The sequence below is a fragment of the Vulpes vulpes genome, chromosome 13, assembly GCF_048418805.1.
Source record: "Vulpes vulpes isolate BD-2025 chromosome 13, VulVul3, whole genome shotgun sequence".
Lineage (NCBI taxonomy): Eukaryota > Metazoa > Chordata > Mammalia > Carnivora > Canidae > Vulpes > Vulpes vulpes.
In genome coordinates, this window is record NC_132792.1 from 31,787,118 (window position 1) to 31,813,286 (window position 26,169).

The following is a 26,169-nucleotide window of genomic DNA, read 5'->3' on the forward strand; positions in this document are numbered from 1 at the left end:
CATTAGTATTACCTTTGGTCATGCAGGATTAATTATTATAAACTATTATGTAGTAATATTCTAAGGCAATGCATTTTGAATTTTCAATTCAAAAAGAAATACTGACTCACAGGTGTTCTCATAGTTATTAGAGTTTTAAAATTTGCAATCCTTCAATACAAGTTTAAAAAGCTATTGAGACTTAAATATTTTCTTATAATTTATGTAACTGAGAATTTTAAATGGTACAAAAGAAAAAATGGACAATAAAAGCACTGTAAGAATATTGAGTTTTTAGTGTATCATTCTCCATAGCGACTCTGCTGATGATTAGAGCATGGATGTCTAATCCATCAATTCAGAAAAACAGAACTGTTAAATTTTTCAAAACAGATGATGTGGTCCTAGAATCTTAACTGTGGCTAACAGAAAATATAAGTATTAACATTTATGAGCAAATTTCTAAGGGGTTTAAATACTACTAATGACTAGATTTGATTTTATGCAAAAGGTTAATAAAAATGCTTTCTAGCACAACTTACCTATTTTTTAAAGAATATATATTAATTCATTACCTTTCTATTCTCTTCTTTATCTTTTATTTTCCCTTTCTGTGTTTTTTTCTATATCATTGTTACAAACATAATGTTTTAAAATTGTGCTAAAGAGGTAAAATTTCACTATTTTGCAGTTGCATCCTTTCAATACAAGATGCATGCTGTGTTGATTTACTATCAAATTGTGTAATAACTTCAAAAGGGTAAAGCAATTTGTACATAGCAAGCGAAATGCAAATATTAATGTAGTAGAGACTGGTGCAACGTGATAAATCTTTAATTTGGATAAATACTATTTTTTAAAAAGATTCTGTTTATTTATTCATGAGAGACACAGAGAGAGAGGCAGAGACACAGGCAGAGGGAAAATCAGTCTCCCTGCAGGGAGCCTGATGTGGGACTCGATCCTGGGACTCCAGGATCACGCCCCGAACCAAAGGTAGATGGTCAACTGCTGAGCCACCCAGGAGTCCCTGGATAAATACTATTTAAAGACAGAATTCTTCTTAAGTATGTATTGTTTTTGTCTTAAGGGCAAAAAATAATTATGTAATTAATGAAAATAAATTAATTAAATTAATAAAACAATTTAACAATATATTTTATACCCTGTCCCCTGCCCTGTGGGTCAAATATAACTTGGTTAATTTTGAGATGATAGAACTTTCCCTTCCAATTCAGTTTTCATGTTCTTAAACTTGTGAAATATATCACAAATCCAAAGGAGTGTGTGAGATATATGTTCAATTACAGGGTAAATATAATACCTGTGATTATAAAGGTGAATCCCCTGGCAATTGTTTATGAGCTTGGTTTGGGAACCACTGATACAGGAATCTTACTTTGGTTCAGCGAACTAAAGAACTTCTAAAGTCCCTTCCAGACAAACATTATATGATCTCATTCATTTGGGGAATATAAAAAATAGTGAAAGGGAATAAAGGGGAAAGGAGAAAAAATGAGTGGGAATATCAGAAAGGGAGACAGAATATGAGAGACTCCTAACTCTGGGAAACGAACAAGCGGTGGTAGAAAGGGAGGTGGGTGGGAGGTGGGGGTGACTGGGTGACGGGCACTGAGGGGGGCACTTGATGGGATGAGCACTGAGTGCTATTCTATATGTTGGCAAATTGAACACTAATAAAAAATAAATTAAAAAAGAAAAAAAAAAGAAAAAAAGAAAGTCCCTTCCAATAATGGTCTGTGGCTTTCTGTATATAATAGTTGAACTATAAGAGAGAAGCACTACAACTACTGGTATTTACTCAAAGAATACAACAGCACTTATCCAAAGGGATACATGCACCCTGAGGCATATAGCAGCATTATCATCAACAGCCAAATTATAGAAATAGCCCAATCATCCATTGACTGATGAATGGATAAAGAAGAAGATACACACACACACACACACACACACACACACACACACACAGAGGAATATTACTCAGCCTAAAAAGAATGAAATCTTGCCATTTGCAATGGCATGGATGGAGCCAGAGAGTATAATGCTAAGCAAAATAAGTTAGTCAAAGAAAGACAAATACCATAGGATTTCATTCATATGTGGAATTTAAAAAACAAAACAGATGAACATGGGGGGAAAAAGAAGAGGCAAACCATAAAGCTGACTCTAAACTATAGGGAACAAATTAATGGTTACTAGAGGGGAGGTGGCTGTGGGTGGCAGGTGAAAATAGGTAATGGGGATTAAGGAGGGCACTTCTTGTGATGAGCACTGGGTGATGAATCACTAAAAAGTGATGAATCACTAAATCCCACACATGATAATTTTACACTCTATGCTAACTAACTGGAATTTAACTAAGAATTTGGAAGAAAAAAAGGGAAGCATTACATTAAGATTTTATGAATGAATCATGAACTAGAAAGATTATAATCAAGAAGAGGTAATATGGTGATTAAATATTTCATAATAGTTCAGGGATCAGTGGGAAAAGACACTCCATTTAATATAGTTACTTGGTATTTAAAAATCTTTATTATCTTAAAATTATCGTTCTCATTCATTAAGTTCAATTGTTTTAGTGAAAAAACATTTTAAAAAATTACTGAAAAAGGCATTCATTTATCCATTTATTCTTCAACAAATATTTGTTGGAAGTATTCTAGGCAGTGCCATGCCAGATGAACTCTGCTCCCATGAAGCTAAGATTTTAGTATCCTCTAAATATCATTATTCTCTGAGAGAAGTATGCCTAAATCACAGATTCTTTTTATTTTTTATAGTGATAACAACTTGTACAGAGTGAACCTAAATTCTAAGTTTATTTCATTAGAATTCTAAACCAGAATCCTCATCTAAAAATGTAAATAATAACACCTGCTCCGTCAGGACACCTGGATGGCTCAGTGGTTTAGCGCCTGCCTTTCGCCCAGGGCGTGATCCTAGAGACCCGGGATCAAGATCCACATCGGGCTCCCAGCATGGAGCCTGCTTATCTCTCTGCCTATGTCTCTGCCTCTGTCTCTGTGTCTTTCATGAATAAATAAATAAAATCTTAAAAAAAAACCTGCTACGTCAATTTCTCAAGTTTACTGTTAATACCTCATGATATACACATACACATATGTATATAGCTATATATAACATACATATGATGTATGGATATACTATATTATGTATTAATATGTACATATATTTTTTGTATTATATATAAAATTAGTTTTTAACCAGTAAAGAACACTATTGATATATTAACATTATTGATTTTTAAAAGATTTTATTTATTTGTGTGAGAGAGAGAGACAGAGCAAGGGGGAGAAGCAGAGGGAGAGGGACAAGCAGACTTTATGCTGAGCACAGAGCCTCATGCAGAGCTCGATCCCACAACCCTGAGGGACTCTTGATTTTGGCTCAGATCATGTTTGATCTGGATGTTTGATCAACTAAGCTACCTAGGTGCCCCTTACTGTTATTATTATTAACTAAAAGAATGATAATAATAAAGTGGTGAAGACTTTGAAAGTATAATAAGATAATGAAGTATCTATATATTGAATTTAAACATAAGTCTATAAATATCTCCTTTATAATATTTGCTCATTATTATACTGATAGGCCTTGATGAATATTTAATATATCCTTAAACATAAGATAATTTTGTTTCTCCTATATAGCATGTATAATTAATCCTTTTAATGAAGAAGGTGTATTCTAATGACAGTAGAAACAGTAAAGTTTAATGATGTGTTAAAATATTAGCTGTGGAAGTCACGGACTACATTAAGTAACAATGTAAAACCAATTCTGGAAGTCTACAAAACTAGAAGAAGGCCTCAAATCCAGAGAAAGATAGACCACTTCTTAAGGGGGACACTGGGAAAGAGCATTCCATTAAGCATGGGCTAGAGTGTGGCATGCACACACATGCATGCACATACATATGTATACACATGTATCTATGACATGTGGAGCTCCAGAGCTATAATCTCTGTTGACCTCAGCAACTAATAGTCCAAACAAATAGAAAAGGATAGAAAAGGTAGTAATGGGTTACCCATCAACTCCACCTTTACCCTGTGACTCAACTGCTTTGTTTGAAGTGATTCCCTAAACAGGAGACAGGGTGAATTAAATTTTAAAATACACATGAAAATCAGCAAAATTATAAATGTTCATGACATTTGTTGAATTATATAAGCTATTTTTACACATCCCTATTATTAGTGTCATTATTTAGAAGATAAATCTCATCTCATATTCCTTGGATAATACTTTTTCTCTTTGTCAGATTTGTGAATTCCTAGTTGATTTTACAATTCTTTTTCCTAGCCCCATATGTCTGCCTCTTTAGGGACAAGATCAATTCCTATAAGTAAGTTTTCTCAGCTCCAAGAATCTCTTCTAGGAAACCCCAAGTTTTGTACCATAATTCTGTGCTTAAGCTCTCAAAAACAAAAATATTTATTTCACTGAGAGAATGCAAGCCAAAGTTAGGAATGAAAGATGTTATGATGCATGTTATTGAGTTTAAAGCATGGTTACCAGAATAAAATGTGCAAGTATTGCATTGAAATAATGTATCATAAAGTTTAGGAAATACTGGTTTAAACACAACTTTATCACAGAACTTCTGAGGATGCTGATATAGACTATGAATCTCGAGGAGAAGGACAGTATGTATACTGATTTCCCACACTTGTTGACCTTAAAACCATTTATTTTCAAGTATTAGTTCATGGGGTTAATTTTCTGGAAATATACTTGGAAAGCACCAATTTAAAAGATTTGATTTATATTTCTAAGTATTCATACTTCATAATCTTACCTTGCTGACTGACTTCAGCTAAAGACTCCTTCAGATTTACATGGCAGAGAGATTAAAAAACACCTAGAAGTCCCAAGTCCAAAATAATATGTAATGTTTTATTTATCGTATTTTTTAGATTTCAAAAGCTTTATTTTTGGTTTTCAACAGAGCTAAGAACAACTGCTTAACAAAAATTTTCTTTTTTTTTTTTTTTATGATAGTCACAGAGAGAGAGAGAGAGAGAGAGGCAGAGACACAGGCAGAGGGAGAAGCAGGCTCCATGCACCGGGAGCCCGACGTGGGATTCGATCCCGGGTCTCCAGGATCGCGCCCTGGGCCAAAGGCAGGCGCCAAACCGCTGCGCCACCCAGGGATCCCAACAAAAGTTTTCAAATCTGTTCTTAAGCTATTAATTCAGACTTTTTAAATGGTTAAAGGCTTATAAGAAATAACAGATTTTCTTCTGAGGATGTTTTTCTGGCTTGTATAATGCTGTAAGAGCCACCTGTCTCTGTTTGCTTCAGTTTGAATTATTTAATATTGGGCAATTTAGATAATTTAATAACTTCTATTTTCCATACATCTGTATTTTAAAGTTAGTAGAGAGCTTTAAATGAAATAATTAAGTGGATTATTACAATGATGTACTAAGGGGAAGTGTTATCAAATCACATATTAGAATTGCTTTTTTTCTATTACTTACACTAATTACTTATTGTAACAATTTATTTTCTTCTAATTACACTATCTCCTCTCGAGACTTTAAGCTCTTTGAGGGAACAGACTAGGTCTTGTCAATCAGTACTTCCCCCATTTTATCAGAAGATCCGGCATATGGAAGATGCTCAAAAATATTTGCTGAATAAATGAAGGCAATTTAAGAAATAAAACCACTTTAACTCCAAGACTGTTAAAGGTGAGCCATATCAAACTTGAAACAAACATCCTAAACATTTTTCAAAATCTCTACCATATTACTTTGTGAAATTATTTTATCATGAAATCTTTTTGGTATTTTGGAAATCATTTTCTCTTGCACAAAATGTAAGATGAACTTTTTTTATTCTGAATTATCAGTCAAAGTATTACAGGAGAGTTCCTATGAAATATGCAGTTAAAGAAGCCAAAAAATGAGAATTTCATAATTTACGTTTCTTTTCCTTTACTTTTCTCTCTTTACCGATCTCTACTACTTAGCAAATGCTTATCATGTGCCAGGAATGCCAGGAATGGTGTTAAAAGCATTAAGGATATAATCTCGTTGAAATTTCATGACAAACCTGTGAAAATATTATATTATATATTATTATCCACAATATATAGATGAAAAGAGTGGTTTTTATTTACCCACACTTTACACTATTAGAAATTGACAGAACCAGGATTCAATCCAGTTCTGTCGGAATCCAGAGCTAAGTTTTAACCATTATGCTATATAATCTCTCATGTATGTTTTTGGAGAACTTATGTGTTATTTATTATAATACTAAAAATAAATTTTGGATGATGATAAATTATACTATGCTTACTATGAGTCAAGTTCTTATTCCAGTAATCCACACTTTATGATAAACAGAAATAGTAAAGCAAGTTGGTTAATTTACAGATTGTTCTGAAAATATGCAGTTGTCTTCAGACAATTTCAGTATTAAGTCCTATGTATCATGTATTAAAAATATCTTGATAGGAAGTATCAGAAGACTTTTATGCAAGCTACCTTATTTTTGCCATCCTAATGATAATATAGTATCATAGGCATATAGTATCTCATAATACAAATTCCTGCGAAGTAAAATACACTTAGTTGACATTTGTTTCCAGGAAAACAAATGACCTCTTGGACTATTTAAAACCTTTCATCAAAGAAGACTGAGATGAACATGTTGAGTATTGCACTACGCTGGAAGCACCATGTTGGAAGCTCTTCACACCTCTAAATTTTCACTGTGTTATTACATCTTACTTATTCATATATCATACACAAACTTTTACTGAGTGCCTGCTTTGTGTGAAACATTGTAGATATGGGGAGATAAGACAATAAAAAAGATAAAAATGATAGGTAACTTATCTTCAAAAGGCTAATGGTCAACCATAGTTGATTAAATGGATATATAATTAACTATACTCAGAGGAGAAAAATGAGCATCAACAAGAGAAACCGTTATTGTTAAAGAATATTAGATAAATTGTGAAGGAAGAGAGAGGATGGCATTTCTTAGATGAAATATCATATTCAAGTTGGATACTGAAGGATGAGTAGGTACTTTACTCAAAAACGGAAAGGAAGAAACCACAATTCAGGCACAAGAATCGACTTCAGCATATACAGAAGAGTATGAAAGCCAAGAGCCAGTAAGGAGAAATATCAGTAAGTATGAAAGACTGAAGTCAAAGTAGCTAAACTATAAAGGTTGGAATTGTGTCATGAAGGTTCTAAAGTCTCAGGTCAGGTGTTTGTGGATTTTTTTTCTTGCATTTTGCTTCCTTAAGATTAGATCCCATTTTTCTACCTGGAGAATCAGAGGTTGAAAATGAAGCCATACTATATGGTGAACATTATACTGATATACTGCCATATGACCCAATAATATTAATGCATGAAAATTCTTTGACTTCAAAGTTGATCTTACTTTTATTATTTCTATAAAAATCAAACTTCTATATGTTAAATTTGTTCATTCTAATGGATACCTGTAGTTCTTTAGGAGTCATTAGCTTTGAACATTGCATTTATAGTAACAGCTGTAGATGAGTTGTCCTTACTGGCTTGTAAAAACAAATGTTAAATATGATGGAAACTACTGCAGCAGTATTTCTCTCCTATTATTTTGTAGGGTGAAAGTCATTCCAATTTAATTATTTCTCTACTTTCATACTTTATGTATTTTACTCTCTAACATGCAGCTAGTGGGGAAATGTTAGAAATAAATGCAAAAAAAGAGCATAAAACTTAATTTGATTCATTATAGGAGACAAGTCTATAGAAACATTATTTACTTAGAGATTAACCAATGGTGGTAATGCCAGAAGACAAAAATTCAATAAATAATTGAAGGCTAGTAGACATTTTAAGTGTATACAATCCTCAATTGCTATAGTGAAATTGATTCATCAGTAAATCTGTGTAGACATCTCTGAATAGGATTTTCTGGTGGTAATAGGACAGAATAACCAGTCACCAGAGAAATACAAATTAGCAGAATTGCTAATGATGATTACGTTACAAAGTCCATTAAATTTTATAAGTCTCTTAAAATTTATGTAGGCTGTGGGAGTAAATTTTAATTAACACTGATATCCAATTTCATAAAAAAATAGATATTGGTACTAATAGATACTAAGAGTTAGCTGAGAATACCCTGAAAATGTGGTGATATCAACAGCAGAGCAAAAGCCAGGTGGTTCTATTACAAAGCTAAATTCATTACTCATTCTAAATCCTTTTCATTATGGTCAACAAAACAGTCTATATCTTGCTATGTCTTGCCTTAACTAAAACCTGGTGCTTCCTTGAACACATTGCTTCCCCTGAAGTCCTCTCTAGTGACAAATACTTATGCTTCATCATAAGTTGTAATGTTTCTAACTGCTGGATACTTTTAAAAAATATTTCTCTTATACTTTTATTTAAAAGTCTAATTTTTTTTTGCACCTTATTAGTTCTGGATATGCCAACAGGTACTTCTCCCTTTTTTTTTTTTCTCTTTTCCTCTTATCATCTGGTGACTTCATGGCCATTGAGTCATTCACTGAAGTCTTTAGGAGATGGCTTAGTCTTCTTTTCAATTCTCAATTTTACTGTAATCCTATGAGACTTACATATTCATTAGGAAGACCTAACAAATTGCTTCATAACACCAAACCTTACATCTACCTTCACTTTTACTCTTTTCATCCAGTTTATTCTACTTGCTCCAATGGCTAGGTCTTAAAATTTGCTAACTAGCGAAATAGCTCTACTACACAATCTTTTTTTTTTTTTAATTTTTATTTTTTATTTTTCTACTACACAATCTTAAGTTTCAGTGTCACACTGTGACATTTAAACCTCTCACCCTGCCAGCTCCCTAAATTTGCTTTTGTACTACATGATATAGTTGTCCAGTTTTTTGAATTTTCTTCACATTCTCCTAGTCTATCAGTTCCTGTCTGGACTTTTCTTCTTTCTCGTCTAGCATTGATATTTACATAAGCACCTTTTATTTCTTTCCACTGCTATTTTTCTTACAGCCCCTTCCATCAAAATTCCCATCCTCCACAAATGCTACAATCTGACTTCTGTACGTACACTTGGATTGGCTCAGTGCTGCTAGAAAGATCACACTACTCTCCCATGCTGGTGTGTCCTGGAATTGTCCCTCAGTTGGATCTACTGAGTTATTCATCAACCCTTTAATTTGTCCTTGGTCAGCTACTTTTCTAATTTTCTTGAGCAATTATTCCAGATTTTCAAATCAAACCTCTAATTCAACTTCCAAACTCTTACATTCTGCCTCTTATTAAGGCCATAAAGTAGTGACAACCAACTTTTCACCTGCCAGTCTAATTTATCTTTTTTCATATTTTCGTTTATTCTGCTTTGAACAATCCATCCACCTATGCTTCTGACTCAAATCCCTACCCCATCTTCAGTTTCTCACTCTAGTAGCTGTGCTTTCTCAGTACTTTATCTTCAAATGCTCCTTCTCTTTGGGCTGTATATATAATCAAATCTCAAAACTTTCACTGTCAGTGATCCAATATAGAGACTGTGAAGTCATTAGCACATTCAGATTTACCACACATGGAAAATAAAATGATGGACAATCAATTAATCCAGTAATTTTTCTAAATCTTTTATGAGACTAGCTTATTTACTTATTCACTGAGAATCCTCAATATATAAATAGAGTTCACAGTTTCAGGCCAACAACTATGTTTATTAACAAAGGAGAAATTTGGAGCTATAAAAAAGGAAAAAAGAAAATCATCACCCTTTCTTAAGAATAAGGTCTGTATTTTATTCATCTTAAGCACCCTGGTGATGTTGAAATGTATGCAAGAATTTTTTTAAAAAGAGAGAGAAATATTTTAGGGAAAGATAGCTCTCAGGGGAAATGGAATAGAAGGAAACATGCTTGACAAACAAGGCCCTAAACAAAATATCAACTGCATTTATTACCATTATACTCATAATATTTACTGAAGAAGCAAAATAGATTATAGATTCATTTTTTGCAGATATATTTTGAGTATTTAAAAAAATTAGCATTTTTTGAGTATTTTAAAAGATCTAATTCACATGTCATAAAACTCATCTTTTAGGGACGCCTGGGTTGCTCAGTGGTTGAGAGTCTGCCTTCAGCTCTGTGCATGATCCTGAAGTCCCCGAATCGAATCGAGTCCCACATCAGGCTCCCTGCATGGAGTCCCACATCAGGCTCCCTGCATGGAGCCTGCTTCTCCTGTGTCCCTGCCTCTGTGTGTGTGTATGTGTCTCATGAATAAATAAATAATTTTTTTTAAAAAAACCTCATCTTTTAAAAGTATATAATTCATAAATACTGTTATCATACTGAGCTCAGAGTTATGGGTTCTTATTTTTAAAAGATAAGAATTTCCTACTGAACTAATCTCTGTAAGAGATAACAGATAAATTTATGGAAGTAGAAATAAGGCTAGAGAGAAATGGACATATTTCAGAAATGATTAAGCATTAGGATCAATAAGACTTAGTGAATGGAGGCAGGGAATTGCGTAAAAAGTGATGTCCAGATTGTCACACTTGGGCAAGCATAAGAATATGGGTGCCACATGCTGAGAAAGACAGTAAAAGAGAAGAAAGTCATTCATTTTGGTTGCTTGTTTGGTGAGGAGTATGATGAATCTAATTTTACAGTTTTTTTTTAAATTAAGATTTATTTATTTATTTGAGAGAGAGAGAGAAAACATAAGTGGAGGGAAGTGTGGGACCTAGGAAATTTAACAAAAATCCCCTACCCCTGGACAAGCAGAGCAGGACTGACTCCACTTTGTGCTGTACCCGCCTTGTGCCGACCTGCTTAGGGCACTGCCCCACCCTAGTCAAGACCAGGGCACACCCTAACAGGAAATCCGGCTCAGTGATAGGCCAGTTCAAATGGATACTTCAGGGTAAAATGTAATTCAATCGACCACCTGCGAGTGGACCAGCCTGACTGTGCAACTTTCTGCGTATCCCATTGGCCACTGGCCCCTATGAAGCTGCTAAGCCTCTTTAGTCTCGGGGTCCAAGTCCCTGCTCCGCTGTGTCCCTCATGTGTTTGCATCTGTATCGGCTCCTTGGTGATTTCTCGGATTCGCGATCTTGGGCACAACAGGAAGGGGCAGAGAGAGGGAGAAGCATGTTCCCCTCTGAGCAGGGACCCTGAAGTGGGGCTCAATCCCAGGACCCCAGGATCATGACCTGAGCTGAGGCAGATGCTTAACTGACTGAGCCCCCCAGGGGCCCCTTAATTTTGCACTTTGAGACTGGTATGTTTCCAGGACAGACAAGAAGGTGGAAAAAACAGGACTGGATAGAGTTGGTAGATGATTAAGAAAGAAATCTGGGCTGGAAATACAGATTTAGAAGTCATTCACATATCGATGTTACTTGAAGCCATGGAATTAAAATGCAGTGATAAGATAAAATGTATAAAATAAAAATAAGGGGGCTGAGGATAGGATCCTGGAAAATATCAACATAAAAGGGGCATACAGAAAGCTCACAGAAAAAATAGAGATGACCAGAGAGATGAACAGAGAATTAAAGGAGTGTACAATCACAAAAGCCCAGAGAAAAAAGCATTTCAAGAAGAGAATGGTAATGGGGTTAAATTCTCAAAGTCTTTACAATAAAATATGAAAGCCATTAAGATTTATTAGCAGCATATATAATTTGAGGCAGTTTTAACAAAAAGTTACAGAACTGAAAACTATAGTAAAAGAGAAGTAGAAAAGCAAAGCCTCAAAAAAAGAGGCAAAAGTGGAAATGTGAATTATTATATGTAATATAATTTTAATATAATGTAGTTCAAGAAATTGAATTAATAGGGTTTGGCTACGAACTCAAACTTCCCTATAGACTAGGTAAGGAGAACATACAATGGGCTACAATGTATTGTTTTATGTGAAACAAATATAGCAATTGTTTGGGAGAAATACTCATAGAATTTTAAAAGAAAGTTTTGCATAGACTATTCTAATATGGATGAGTGGCATCGGAGAAAATATTCTCAATAATGCTGTGACAGCTCATGCTGAGTAATTCTATATGGCTGTTTCTTTGAAGAACTTTCTATGAGTCACATCTGTTTAACGTTGTAGTGAGGGTTTTAGCCATGCCAATTAGACAAGAAAAGGAAATGAATTGGAAGGAAGAAGTAAACTACTTTGTTCACAGATGACATGATCTCTTACATAGAATATCCTAAGGAACTTAACAAAAAAAATCTTTTAGGACTAATAAATGAAACATGTAAGGTTTTAGGATATAAGATCAATATATAAACATGAACTATATTTCTACATACTAGCAATGAACGGCACTAAAAAGAAATTAATAAAGCAATTCCATTTATAATACCATAAAAATGCTTAGAATAAATTTAACAAAAGAAGCGTAAGATGTGTACACCGAAAACTATAAAACATCACTGAAAGAAAGTTAAGAAAACATGAATAAATGGAACATCTCACGCTCCCAGACTGGAAAACACTATTTTTAAGATGGCAACATTCCCCAAATTTATCTAATTAAACAAATCCCTGTCAAAGTCCCAGCTGCTTTATTCCCCCAACCCCGAAACTAACAAGCTGATCATAAAATTCATAAGGAAATAGAAGCAATCCCAAAGAAAAGATAGATGGTATCATAATCACCTGGGGTGTTTGCTTTAAAAATGCAAATTTCTGGGCCCCACCCTAAACTACAGAAGAAAAATTCTAAGAGTGATATTTACACATTTTCAAATAAAATTCCCTTTACACGCATAATCATAAAACAGAGAAGTTACTCAAGCTTGTAAGATTTCAGTAGTACTAACGAGAAGATATCCTTAATGAGAAAGAAAAAAAGCAAAAGAAAATATTGACCATCAGTAATACATCAGTGGAATAGCCCATGTCAATCAGTGTGCCCTACGGGATGACTTCGCACTGAACCATACTTCCAGAAAACCGAAAGACTCAGCTTGATCTATGGAGTATAAATACTGGTCACCTAAATTTTGGAAACATCTGCCAAGTGATGGAAACTTATGTTGAGCTGTTTGTTCTACAAGTGGTTAGTCACAGAACCAATGACCTCTTGAGCTCATGATAATAAGGACAAATCATCAGTATAATATGCTTACTCTCCTGTTGTCTGTGTACTATGGCAAGGAGTGTGACTCCTCCGTTCCTCCAACAGCAAGCAAAAAAGCTCAAAGTGAGCAAGTAGATGTGACAGAGTCAGGATGAGAATCCAGTTATTTTAGATGCCTCATCCACAATCACTTTTATGAGACATACTGCTTCTCCTTTAAAAGTCTGTAACATGGGCATAAATATGCTGGATGTATCAGATTGTATTACACAGCCATGAAAATGTTCAGCTCCGATCTGTAACTGATCTACATGTTAGCAGCAATAAATATTTCATTAACAATTATCCTGTTTGCCATTCTAAAGATTATAAGAACTTTCATCTAGACCATTTAGGTGGCTTAAGTCTCTTAAAAACAGTTCTTCATGAATATTTGAACAGGTGCCAACCTTTTTTCCTTTAAAATATTTCCCCTACCTCAAGAACACTCTCTAAAAGAGAAATTATAATTCAGTCATTTACAGACATGCCTGAAAACTAAATATTTATAGAGAACAAATTTCCTGAATTCTTTCTTTTGTCTTAGAGCCCTAGTACAAAACCTGGAGGAATGAATGAATCTAGTTTGATTGTAAAGCTACCAGTATCTTTGGTTTTGACAATATTATGTTTTTCAGTATTTGTTTTTTCTATCTTCCACTGCAGATATACTTAAGATCTCCTCTTTTCTGAGCCAAATTCCTTACTCAAAAACTCTTGTGAATTTGTTTAGGTATATTGATAACACTTTTTGGATAAAAGCTATCCTTAAGTGTCCACTTACACAAGGCTAAGAAACTGCTTCACTCTCAGGCTTAGGTATTTAAGAAATGCTTAATTTCATTTCTCTCCCCAGTTTTTAGTACAGTGCTTGAAAGATTTTCTAAATAAGTATTGGTTGAATAAATGATTTCTCCTAACCTCTGAATACTTTTTTTTCCTGAGCCAGCTTACCACATATATATGACATATAATTGGTAAATGTAAATAGATACAAAATTCAGAGCATGCACAAATGTATGCAGACTGAGAAAAATATTTTAAATGGCTAATATAATGTTGGATTTCCTAGAGTTTGCCAAAAAATCATTAATGATATAGAGGTATTCACTCAACTTATATCTATGTATGCAAATATCTGCATATGAATATATTATGTATTAATTAACTTTGAAAAATATTATATTCAAATGCTTAATGAACCTTTTTTGAATTTACTTTTTCCTACTCATTTTCTACTTGTATATTCAGAAGACTTACTCTAATGTGACTACTAGACCACAAACAACATAATTCTGTATCACGCAATGAGATTCAATTACTGTAATGAAAACAGCAACTATAATGGATTTGGTACATTGTAATCACTGTGTTAATTTTAAGTTCTAACACTGCTTATAAATATTTAAAGTCTGAAGTCAGAAGATGTTTTTCCTTTATAAAACTAGTAACAGGCATAAAATGTCAATGGTGTGTCATAGAATAAGATTATTTCCAATAATTTTGTATAAGCATGTAAGTTGTTTTTAGTGTTTAAACAATCTATGATTGTGTTCATCAGCTACCAAAACAAAATATTACTGGGAATACTCAGACATATTTCCTCACAAGAAAGATTGTTCATTTTGTCCTAAGAAATGAAAGCAATTTCAAGATCTTATGTTGTAATAATTAACAGCACCAAAAGTTTCTTACAAATAATTGTAGTTGATACTTCTTCCTATTTTATCGCATCTATGTTCCCTGGATACATCTGCCTAAGCCCCTTTAGTTAAAAGTTTCATAAGATTATGTAGTTACTTAAACTGAGTACAGTGCCTTGATGACTCAGATTGTTAGGAATATACCATTTTTCCCTTCCCCCTGCAAAATAATGTACTCCTTCCCTAAAGAAAATGATGAAGAAAGTAATAAATTAAGAACTGAGAACTTAAAAAGTTCTCCAACTCTTTGTCCACCAAGCCAGGTTTATTAGACTTTTGGCTCCAGGCAAACACCAATGGGCTTATGTGTTCTCCTCTATACAGTATACAGAAAGAAAAACAAAGTAGAGACCTGGGTTTTGGTCTGCTTTTGAAAGGAAACTCTATGTCTATACTTTCCAAGGAAACGCTGGAAAGCTTTTCTCTGTGAACTAGTGATGAAATAATTCTATGCCCAACAAGTTAGAAAAATAAATCAGTCTTTATTATTAAACCAGAGTAATTATTGAAAGTTAGGTGAGTAATGAAGGTAGATTTGAAATTACTAGTTTAGACTTAAATCACATAACATGCAAAACTTAGGATTCCTTTTAGGTTTAATATCTTTTGTGCAAAAACTTTCATTGATCACAGATATAGTTAAATATACCAATCCGAGACAAAAAGTGAAGTGTCCTAGACTAAATCACTGAATTGTATACTAAAGGGATAAACATCTGTCCCTCAATTATCTTTCTCATTAGTTATGATTAAGTACAAACTGAGATTGGGCTTTGATATAATAATGCAAAGTTTGGCTTATAATAAGGTGTGTTTATGAAGCCAACGTATGTACTAACACAAAATCTAATTTTGGATTGACAACTAGAAATCCAAATTCCTCCAAAATGGACATGATGTGCAATTAATTAGAGAAGCCTCATATCCTCAGGCAGAAAGATGAAATCTACTGCATACTTGTCCTGATTTGGCTTTTAGTACAATGCATAAAGAAAGAGTTTCATACTTACTTGGTCTCTGTTTCATGAAAATTAAAACGTAGTTATTTTTATACCTTGCTGCTTATGTTTTTCCCCTTTCTTTCCCATTCAAAGTTCCTTCTCTGGCAGTTTCTCTAGCTGATTGAATTTTACAGGGACCTTACCCAACATGTCTGCCTTCTAACAAACCCTGGGGCATCCATCCTTTTCAGAGTATCAAAGAGCACTGTTCTTGATTTGCCATCTTCCTCAGTAATCAAAACTGAGCTGGAACCTACCAGAAAACTAAGGTAAAAGGGAGCCAGAGACTGAACAAAGCTTACCTTTTTGCTCACTACTTTACCACTCATTTTAAAAGTTAATCTCCAGTGTCTAATAGTTTTTATGAAGCAAGCTAAATTTTTTCAGTCTCTTCAGAATCTCATTCTAATAATTTTGACTCTATAAATGGAGAAGATGAACAGCAATTAACGTGAAGGGAACTAAGGGAAACTTACATTTGATTCAGCTAGTCATAAAGAAAACCAAATAAGTCAGACCCTCAGAGCTAGTGAATACAAATTAAAGACTATTTTGTAAATCAATCTGTTTGCTCTGTTGATCTGTAATTTGCCAACATATGAGTTAGTTGTATTAGAAGCTAAACAGATAAAACACAAGAAAATAAACCAAATGTAAATGGCAAAATAGTTTTAAGGATTAGGAGAAAAGGACTACTTTACTAATGGAAAACGTCTACACAAATAAGCAAATTTTACCTGTCATCATCTTGTGAAAATCGTCCTTGCAAATCCTCTTTATTCCACTGTTCTTTTTCTTTCCCTTGCTCAGGTTTATCTTGTGCTTTTTCCTCGTCTCCTGATTCTCTGCTTTTCTCCTTATCACATGTTTCTGTGATCTCTGTCCCTTTCTCATTCTCATTAAGTCTTTCTTCCTTTACCTCTTCCTTTTCATGAACTATCTCTTCATGCTTATCCCTTTCTTGCCCTCCCTCTTCTATTCCCTTTGGCCTTTTGAAAGCAACACAAATCGAAGGCATGCAAATAAACACAAACAAGAAAGACAAAGTCAAGAAAAAAAATGCACATGAAATTAAACAGAAGTGAATGAAAACTACTAAAACATAAATAAAAATTGTCTTTTAAAACTTGAATATTTTTCCCCAGTTTATACCAGAAGAAGCACTTAGTCATAATTGTCTTTAGATCATATTTTCCTGTCACAAAGTTGCATGGAAAAAAGTTGTAGTTTCCATTACAGATTTTTTTTCTGATGTAATGAGAGTAAAAAACAAATAGCTTAGGTGCCATAAAATCTATAGGTCAGGTGATAAGTGAAAATTACACTAACATTTATTACATTTGTAAATTTTCTTGAAAAGCTGAGGACTTTTTCCATGCATTTATAAAAGTTTCAGGAGAATAGGAGAGCATCTTACTAAAAAAGTAATATTCTTATGTATTTTGAATCACTGAAGTGTATTAAGCTAGGAAGAAAAAGCCCTCCAAAATACTATTTTTCGTATTTTTTGGAACATTAACAAATTCAAATCTTTACTTAGCCATCACTTTAATCTCAGTAAAGATATAATAATAACAGAATTACTTTTAAAATAGCAAACATGAAAAAATAACTCAATGATACTATGTCAAGTAGTCTAGTAAGAAAATTATTATGTTCTATAAAACATCTCTGTGCAAGTTCAAATATAGACCAAAATAAAATAAAAAGTGATATGTTCAGTTTTTATTGCCTTAATGACACACATTAACAATTTCAAAATCAAGTTTTTCTTATGTTTATCCAAAGTAAAAACAAAGACCTTCTAAAATATTTTTAGAAGAATTTAGAAGACTTTCCTGCTAAAGCCCCCTCACTCACCTGATTTTCTTGTTTCCTCTTGGCCGTTCTGATTGGACAGACATGTAGCTCGTGCTGCTGAAACGAGAAGCACTACTAGTCCTTGAAACCGCAGATATATCACTTACATCACTGTCCGAAGATTTAGTGGAAATATTATCTGCCCCTCTATGAGGATCCCATCCTGATCGATACTGTTAACACAGATTGACAAACACGCAGAGGTTGTCAGTATTACCACACAAAGCAATCATTAGCTTCTCCTATTTCAGCACTTTAATTGTCCACAGAGGATACTGCAAAACCCCACTCAGTTGCATATAAAACAAAAGTGAATGGCAATTATCCTAAAAGAAAAATTCAATTTATATGAAACTCTTGTTTTTAGCAAAGGCAATTAGAGCATTTTCACCACACCCCAATGAAGGCCATTAAAAGTTTCACAATAGCAATGGCCTCAGGGAAAAACACTTAGGTAAAATCTGGGAAATAAACATAATATAAGGAAGTAGAATAATTCTATTTCTGTGTAGAATTTGAAAAAAAAGTATGATGAAGTTACCATTGTAACTTATAAAGATCAATTTTAGTAGCCATCAATGTTCTCTTGTAATCCATTATGCTTCACTGAAAACCTAGAGATAATATAAAATCTAATTATTAAAACACTAACTTTTTAAAGAAAAACCAAGAAAAAAGAGAGTTTAATTTTTGAATGGTTGCTGGGATTTTGATGAATCCTAGAAATACTAGAAAAAGTCATTATTATTTATAATAGTTCAAACTTCCTGGAATTGAAATAATCAAATAGTTATCTGGCACAGGCCAGCGTGCAGGGTGTTCTGGGTGTTCAAATACTCTGGTAAGTTGAAAACCATCATGAATGCTTTATGTTAATGACATTGGGGATGTAAAAAAAACAAAACAAAACAGGACTTTGGAGTCTGGAAAACCTGGAGTAAGGAAAACTCCTACTAGCTGGGTGAATTTGAGCAAATTACTTGACTTTTAAAAGCCTGTTTACAAAATAATAGGGATAACATCTTCTTCCTTGCAGGGTTGTTTTGAAAACTAGAAATAACAAATATCTGCTATCTAATAATATAAATAACATATTATGATTTTATCATTACTACCTGATGGCTACCAGTGGGTTAACAGAATATCTGCTAATAGATATTTATTTATATGCACTTCAAACATAATGTTGAAACATCCTTATTTGGTTCATTTTGCAACAAGATTTTTCTAATCATACACACTAGCAAATTTCACAAAGCCTTAAAAAGATGATTATCTGATATAAACAATTTACTGTGACTTGAAGAATCTTTACCTAATAATCCGTCCCGTAAGAATAACAAACAATTCACTTCAAATATTAGATAGATATAAACATTCGGCTAAGATAAACTGAATGGCAATAGGGTGTAGTATAAACATTAAATCAGATTAAAATAATCTGTTTTTTTCCCCCCTCACGATCTCTCAGTGTCTAGTTATATATATTTAAGTTAATGACTGATCATTTTCTTCAGATGTAAAATAAAGGGGTTATTTTCAGGGCTCCATAAAATTTAATAATCAAATACTTAATCTAGAAATATATATTCAAATTAGGTGGGATATTGGCCTTTTTAGTCCATTTTAACTTTCCACTTTGTTGGATAAAACTCTCAAGTATCAAAAAGAATACACTTAAGTTCTGCCAAAATCGCTTTTTTTTTTCTGGAAATATCTATGTAAATAGAAGCCTCATGTTGCTTTTTAAAGGTAGTAGTTATTTACAGTGAATTTATTTGGAAAACATTTAGTCCATGGTATTCTTTTTCTAACTGAAGTCACTTTAAAATATTAAAAATAATTTAAGTGACAAGTCTTCAGCCATTGTGTGGAACAGTATTTCAATGGGTGGATCCAACATTATCTAAGTTAGGAGGTAAAACATGTACCAAGAAGCAAATGAAAAATCCGAAGTTTTAACTCTAAGAGGTAATAAGAAATAATAATGTAACCAGAGCACATGCTCTAGAGTGAGACTGAATTGCTGGTCTGAATCCTGGCTACATAAATGATTAGATCTGGAATCTCAGGCCAACTATTTCTATAAGTCCAAGTTTTTTATCTGTTAAAATATGGACAACAACTGTACCCATCTCCTAGGTTTGCTGCAAGGATTAAATAAGATAATGTATGTAACAAAGAACTTAGCACAATATCGACATACAAGTGTTTAATAAATGACAAATGATGATGATGATGATGACAATGATTTGGTCATAGTTGAATACTGGTTTAGTATCAATTCCAGGTCTATCTTCACCGAAAAAAAACATTAAGTAGAAATACCCCAAAATAAATAAGTTATTTTAAGACTGCTCTAAGCTATAAAAAAGATATAACCATTTTTACATATATCCAAGAGAGTCATTCCAGGGAATATGCTTATGAAGCAAAACTAAAATATTAAACCAAATTTTTCCACTGATTCCTACTATGTCCTCAGGTTTCACTTTCCCTATTTTGACCAGATTCATCCATATCCCATTATTTTATGGAGAACTATGTGCCCAGCTACAGGATAAGAAATAGCTTTATCTCAGAAGGAAATGCATGACACTTCTGGTCTAAAACACAACATGCTTCATTTTTAATATCTGTCTCTGGTATTTTATGTCAATATCCAAAGCCGATTTTTAAAATCTGTCTCTGATACTTTATGTCAATATCCAAAGCCGACTTGTACCTGTGTATCCTGTGTTTCCCTGATTGGTTCTTACCTGATTGCTATGCTTTCCTTTCTGAATCCTAAATCTTCTTTGACTTTTATATTTCACTAGTTAGGATTCTGACTTTGCATACTCTATCCTTTGTCTTTTTGAGTTGTCATAACTTTTAGTTCTGTTGCTAAGATTTGTAGGGTATATACAGGTTAGCTTAAGGCTTAAGAATTTGGTTTAAAAAACAAAACACTCATGGTGTACACTGCACATATCTTTGGCTAAGACCTCTTAGATAACGGAGTTTGCTGAGCTAAAATTTTGGATATGCAAAACTTAGGGGAAAATAAGATCCTACCACATAGTTTTATAAGTTTTATAGAATTCAACACATGCTGTCTCTTGGTAAAGGTGTGTGCGTGTGTGTGTGTGTATGTGTGTGTTCATGTTTCATTTTCAAACCCTCTACTAGAATATAAGCTCCTAAAGGCCAGGATAATATCTTCCTTAGTTCTGTAACTCTCTTCACACCTAAGAGTCAAAGATTTAATTTAATTTAATTTAAACTCTGAGCCTTAGTTTTCATGCCAGTAAGATAAGGATAAATCTCATTTTAAAGATTCTTGTGAGGAGTAAGAGATATGAATATACTTATATATAAAATACACAGTAGTGTGCTTAGCACAGTAACTGCTCATTTCCAGTGCCTAAACCAGAAAGTCATTAAATAAAAAGACACAGAGTAGAAAAGTTTATATAAAGAAAGAATACAAATTAGCTAACAGCTCTAGTTTGATGATAATTCTACTACCTTCTCAAGGCTTGCATTAAGTGAATTTCTCTCTCTACTTCCAAGGAACTAAGTCTGTTTACCTTTAGGGTATAAGTCAGGTTTCCGTTACAAATTTACACATGATAAACAGAATGAGAACTATAGAAAGTGAGAAATAATAGAAAAAAATCTTTTTATAAATAGAACTTCAGAAGAACATATTTTGAATATACTTAGAATATAACATCTTCATATATACAACTCCAAAAACTCTCAAAAATCAAGGTAATAAATGGCATGATACAAAAGTTTACTTTTAAAATGATTCGTTTTAAAAAAAGATTTCCTAAATGTATTTTTTTCTTTTCCTAAATTATGGTAAAAAAAAAGTTATAATTTAACTGTGAAATAGAAACAGCTAAATTATTGTACCAAGGTAGTTATGAATGCAAATAAGCTCATTTACTTAGAAAATGGTTTGTGTTGTCTTGGCACCATACAATAAAAAATGTTTTCAACAATTAGCATGTATTAGTTTACAGCTGACAGATCAACAATGGATGATATGCTCACCATTCTTTTTAATGGAACAAAAACAAAGAAGATTTATTGCATAGGATTATATGATCTCAGCTGAAAATTGTGCCCTGATAGGAGATCATTAAAATCTTGGAAGAGAGTAAAGGAAGCTTTTCCCGACAGCATTTTGATGTTTTGTACATTACTATTAAGTAGATCATGAACTAGAAAAATTTACAGGAAATAATTATTCTTCAGGATGTTCCAGACTCTAAAGAGTTCTTAAATGGCCTAGAAAAGTTAATGTTCTCTCTATTCATCTGACAATAGTGGAAAGTAACAGCATATCATCAAAGTTTTATTAAAAGGAAGTTATTATTAAATTTTTAGAATAATATTCCTGAGAAAAAGGTAAATTCAAATTCCTAAAATAAGATTTTTGTTTCTCCAGTATACTCATTTGAAGCTCTTAGATTAGGCAATTTCCTAGCTGGATTTCTCCACCGGCATTTGAGAAACTCAGGTTGTTTGAGTTTTATATATGTACTTCTTGAACAAAACACAGGGGTAGGATTCTGAGTTCCCTTGAGCACTGCTTATCTTTGATTTATTAAATTTCATGAGAAAATTGCAATTTGTTGCCTAGAAATCTAGTCCAAGACTTGGTTATTGCAAAATATCAGGTAGGAAAATAGTCCAAATTTGAAGAAAAATAAGTTTTATGTCACCAAGAAATATTTAGAGGTATATTCATATCACATTCAGAGAGAAAACACAAAGAATAGATCATAAAACTGTAGAAAAAGTAAGGCAAACATAATCTTTGGAAGGTAAAGGAGAATTGACGTTCTGGACCGGGCTCTCAACACCAGTTTGGGGGTCAAGAGACAAGAACAGAGCAGGGGGAGTCTTGGCACTTCTCCTTCTTCAGGTAATCATGTAAGCAAGAAGCAAAAGCTCTCACTTTTGCTAACCTATTTTTACAGTATTTCAGATCATAATTCAAAGAGAGCCCTGTTGTCTTTTGATAGTACCACAACTGCAGGAACTCTCCCTTTGAGGAGCTATTCCCTTCTGGCCTAAGCCAAGGCTCTTATCAGTGCTTTGATATGAACATTGCACTGTGGAAAAATCTGTTACAGCCAATTTTGTTTAGATAGGACTCCTAAAGAGGGTATTGTGTGATAAGGTCTCTACTTGAGAGGGAGAAGAGACTGAGGAAAAGCTATACAAAACTGAGGGCTAATTTAAGATTTAGCCTTATAAACAATATTCTGCAAATGAAACCCCTAAAAAACTAGAAAACTCTTCATTCCTTCAAAGAGAGTTAGTTGCTGTCTGGAGTGTTCCTACACTATGTTATTCATGCTTTTTTTTTTTTTTTCGATTTTATAATGTATCTCTCACACACCTTATCTATCTATCTATCTATCTATCTATCTATCTATCTATCTATCCATCTATCATCTATCCTGCCTAGATTTTAAACTCCCTGAGAATAATGACTGTCTTATTTATTTTAGTATGTATTGCCATTATCTAGATCCTTGCTGGACATGTAGTAGGAACTCATTTAATGTGTAATGAATTGAAATGAAGGGAATGGTTGTTTTATCTGGACTATATACTGGAGTATTATCTCCAGTATGAAGCATTAAGTCAGAGAAGATAGCTGAATAAAATTTCATGTAAATTCTCTTATTCCCTGTGGTGAGTGTAGGCAGCGCGGTGTGCTGATTCATGTTAAACAACCAGGTATCCAAGAGAAAGAAGTTCTTCTTTACAGAGTTTGCTAATTTCTGAGGAATAAATACTCCCACCATGGCTAATTTCAAGTTACCAAGTGGTCACCAAAAGCAGACTTGGTGTATACTACCAAGCATGGGATTTAGAAATATATGCATTGTGTGTAGGATTCACTGAGATTCACCAGAAGACAACAGTAAGGAACAATAAGATGTCGTATCTGTAAATTACTCATCCAGGGAAATCTTGTGAAAGATGGAATAGCAAGAATAGCTTAAGGGGGAAAAAAAACATACTAGTAGGAAGAGTCACCATTAGCCTATAGGCCAAGACTTACTAAAGAGCCAACTCTCTTTGGTCTGAGGGAAACTTGTAAGATTAATAATTTTTTTTTTCTGGAGAATTTGTAGAGGAGTAATTATTACTACTAGTCTATTATGATCCCAAAGGCTTGCTTCTGTGGGAACTCCATGTCTGTGAGTAATCAGCTGCTCTCATCATCTGTTATTTATTTCCATCAATGTCTCACAATTTTTAGAAACAGAAATGCCAGTTCTGCAATGAAATTCCAGATCTGCAGATCTCAGGTACCTACAGAACTCATGCTTTTGCTCTTAACAAATGCATTTTTCACTTTTCTCTTCAGAATCCATAACGTTTCACCCATTCTAATCTACTGTTTACTGAAATTGTTCTCAATAACAAACAAAAACCACCAATAATATCTTAATTTGCCAGCCAGTATTTTCTTCAGTTTTTTTCTTGATGTTGCTGTTACATCTAATATTATTGAAGTCCTCTCTCCTTCTGATATGTTTCCATAAATGGCTTCTCAGATAATATCATTCATGGTTTCTCTCCTGGCTCTGTCACTATTTCTTCTTAATCTCCTTTGCCAGCTTTACTTTCCCTGACCTGATTTTAAATTATATTTTCCCCAAATTTTGATCAATAGTCCACTTTTCTTTTCACTATGTATATTCCCCCCAGGTTGATCTGGTCCATTATCTGTGCATTTTCACTGTTAGTTAATTACTAATAAATCCCTATCGTCTGCTCTCATTTATCCCCCAAACTTCACACTTGTATTTCCAGGGGCTAAAAGGGCATCTTCCATATATTGTTCTGCAGGTACATCACATTCAATGTGGCCAAAACCAAATTTATTCTCTTTCACCCCAAACCAGCTATTCTGTATCTCCTACATTCCCTGAATTATTTAATAGGCTCAATATCAAACTAAAATCTAGAAAATTTGTGAGTTACCTTTGATTTCTCTTTCTTCAATATTCTCCAATCTAATTAGTCAGGAAATATCACTTATTCATTTTACAGTAACAAATATCTGGATATTTAGCTATTAGAGGCATATGAATGGGTCCTTGGTCTATCATGTTGGTAATTCAAATCTACTACTCCTATTTATTGGTCATAGTTGCTGCTGACTGTCTACCAATATTCTTTCTCTTTTTTCGTTCTTTACTAAACAAATCCAGATTTACTTCAGTAGTCTAACAATGACAAAAAGAACAAAGCAAAACAACTTCATTTTCCATTTTCCTTGTAGCCGGGGTGATCATTTGACTTGAGTCTGGTCTCTGTGACTCTGGATCCAGCCTGTCTCCTCCCTAGCCCCCAAACTGCAACTTGAAAAGGGATGCCCCTAGCTCAGAGTAGAGCCCTGGAGGTAGGGGTTGGAGAGAGTTATTAGAGCAGGCTGATTCAGCTGGGATGGCCAGTTGCCTTTCCTTCTTTGCTTTTCTATCTAATTGGAGTTTAAAACCATGGGCTTAGGGGTGCAGTAGTCATTCTGTGACAATGAGCATGAATGTCCTACTCTAAGAACAGGGAGCCGGAAGACAAGCTCTACGAATGGGAAGCTTGGCTCCTAAAAGAGCGGGATCAGGCCTGGGCTGCTGTTTGGGAACTTGTTTGTGAAAAAAAAAATTCTTTATTCAGATAACTTTGCCAGGATTTTTTTTTTTTTAAAATCATGAACATGTAAATACAAACCATTCGGCCTATTCTGGGTCAGAAAAATATTTTCTGACTTCATGGTATAAAGGCATATTCTCTAACAATATTGATAAAGTCTATAATGTGGTCATCTAATTTTGATGGTAAGAGGCAGTGTATCATAATGACCATGGGCTACAGAGTTGAAATATGGATATGTGTAACCTGGTTTCTCACTTACTGGTAGCTGTGTAAATTTGGGTAAGTCTCTTAACTTCTCTGTGCCTGATATGAGCTTCAAATGAGATCACAGGTCTTGACACACAGTAAATATTTTTATATCATGAAAATAATTAGGAATAGTTTTGGTGAAATTAAAGAAACTCTAGACTGTGATACTTAGTGTTCATCATCATTCAGCTATCATCTCAAACATTTTGTCTTGGCTAAAAAAAAACTTGAAAAGAGCTACGAAAACTTTATAAATAAGTTTCTAATTCCATATCTCACTAAAAAAAAACAAGGCATTGTCCTTTGACACCAGGTTGGCTTATTTACTCAGAGTAGAATCACACCAAACCTGACTTGGAAATTCATGTTTCTTATTCTTAAAAATATTAACCTGGGTTACTTTTAGTAACTAACCTCATACTTGGCATCAAGGAAAGTTAAACCAGGGAACGTAACAGTTCATGACTGTAACACTAATTATTAAAATGTGGATACTTTTTATGGTTTACAAACAGCTTTCAAATA

General features: G+C 33.6%; 1 protein-coding gene across 49 annotated transcripts in view; it reads right to left on the reverse strand.

Moving 5' to 3' along the window:
• RIMS2 (regulating synaptic membrane exocytosis 2) overlaps positions 1-26,169 on the reverse strand; it is a 589,976-nt gene that overhangs the window by 120,682 nt on the left and 443,125 nt on the right. For 29 of the 49 annotated variants that reach the window (XM_072734082.1, XM_072734080.1, XM_072734079.1 and 26 more), the window contains one exon: positions 17,722-17,894. The exons of the other annotated variants lie outside the window; for them this stretch is intronic. In XM_072734082.1, the coding sequence (XP_072590183.1) occupies positions 17,722-17,894 (173 nt within the window). The remainder of the gene's footprint in view (positions 1-17,721; positions 17,895-26,169) is intronic. 49 annotated transcript variants of the gene reach the window in all.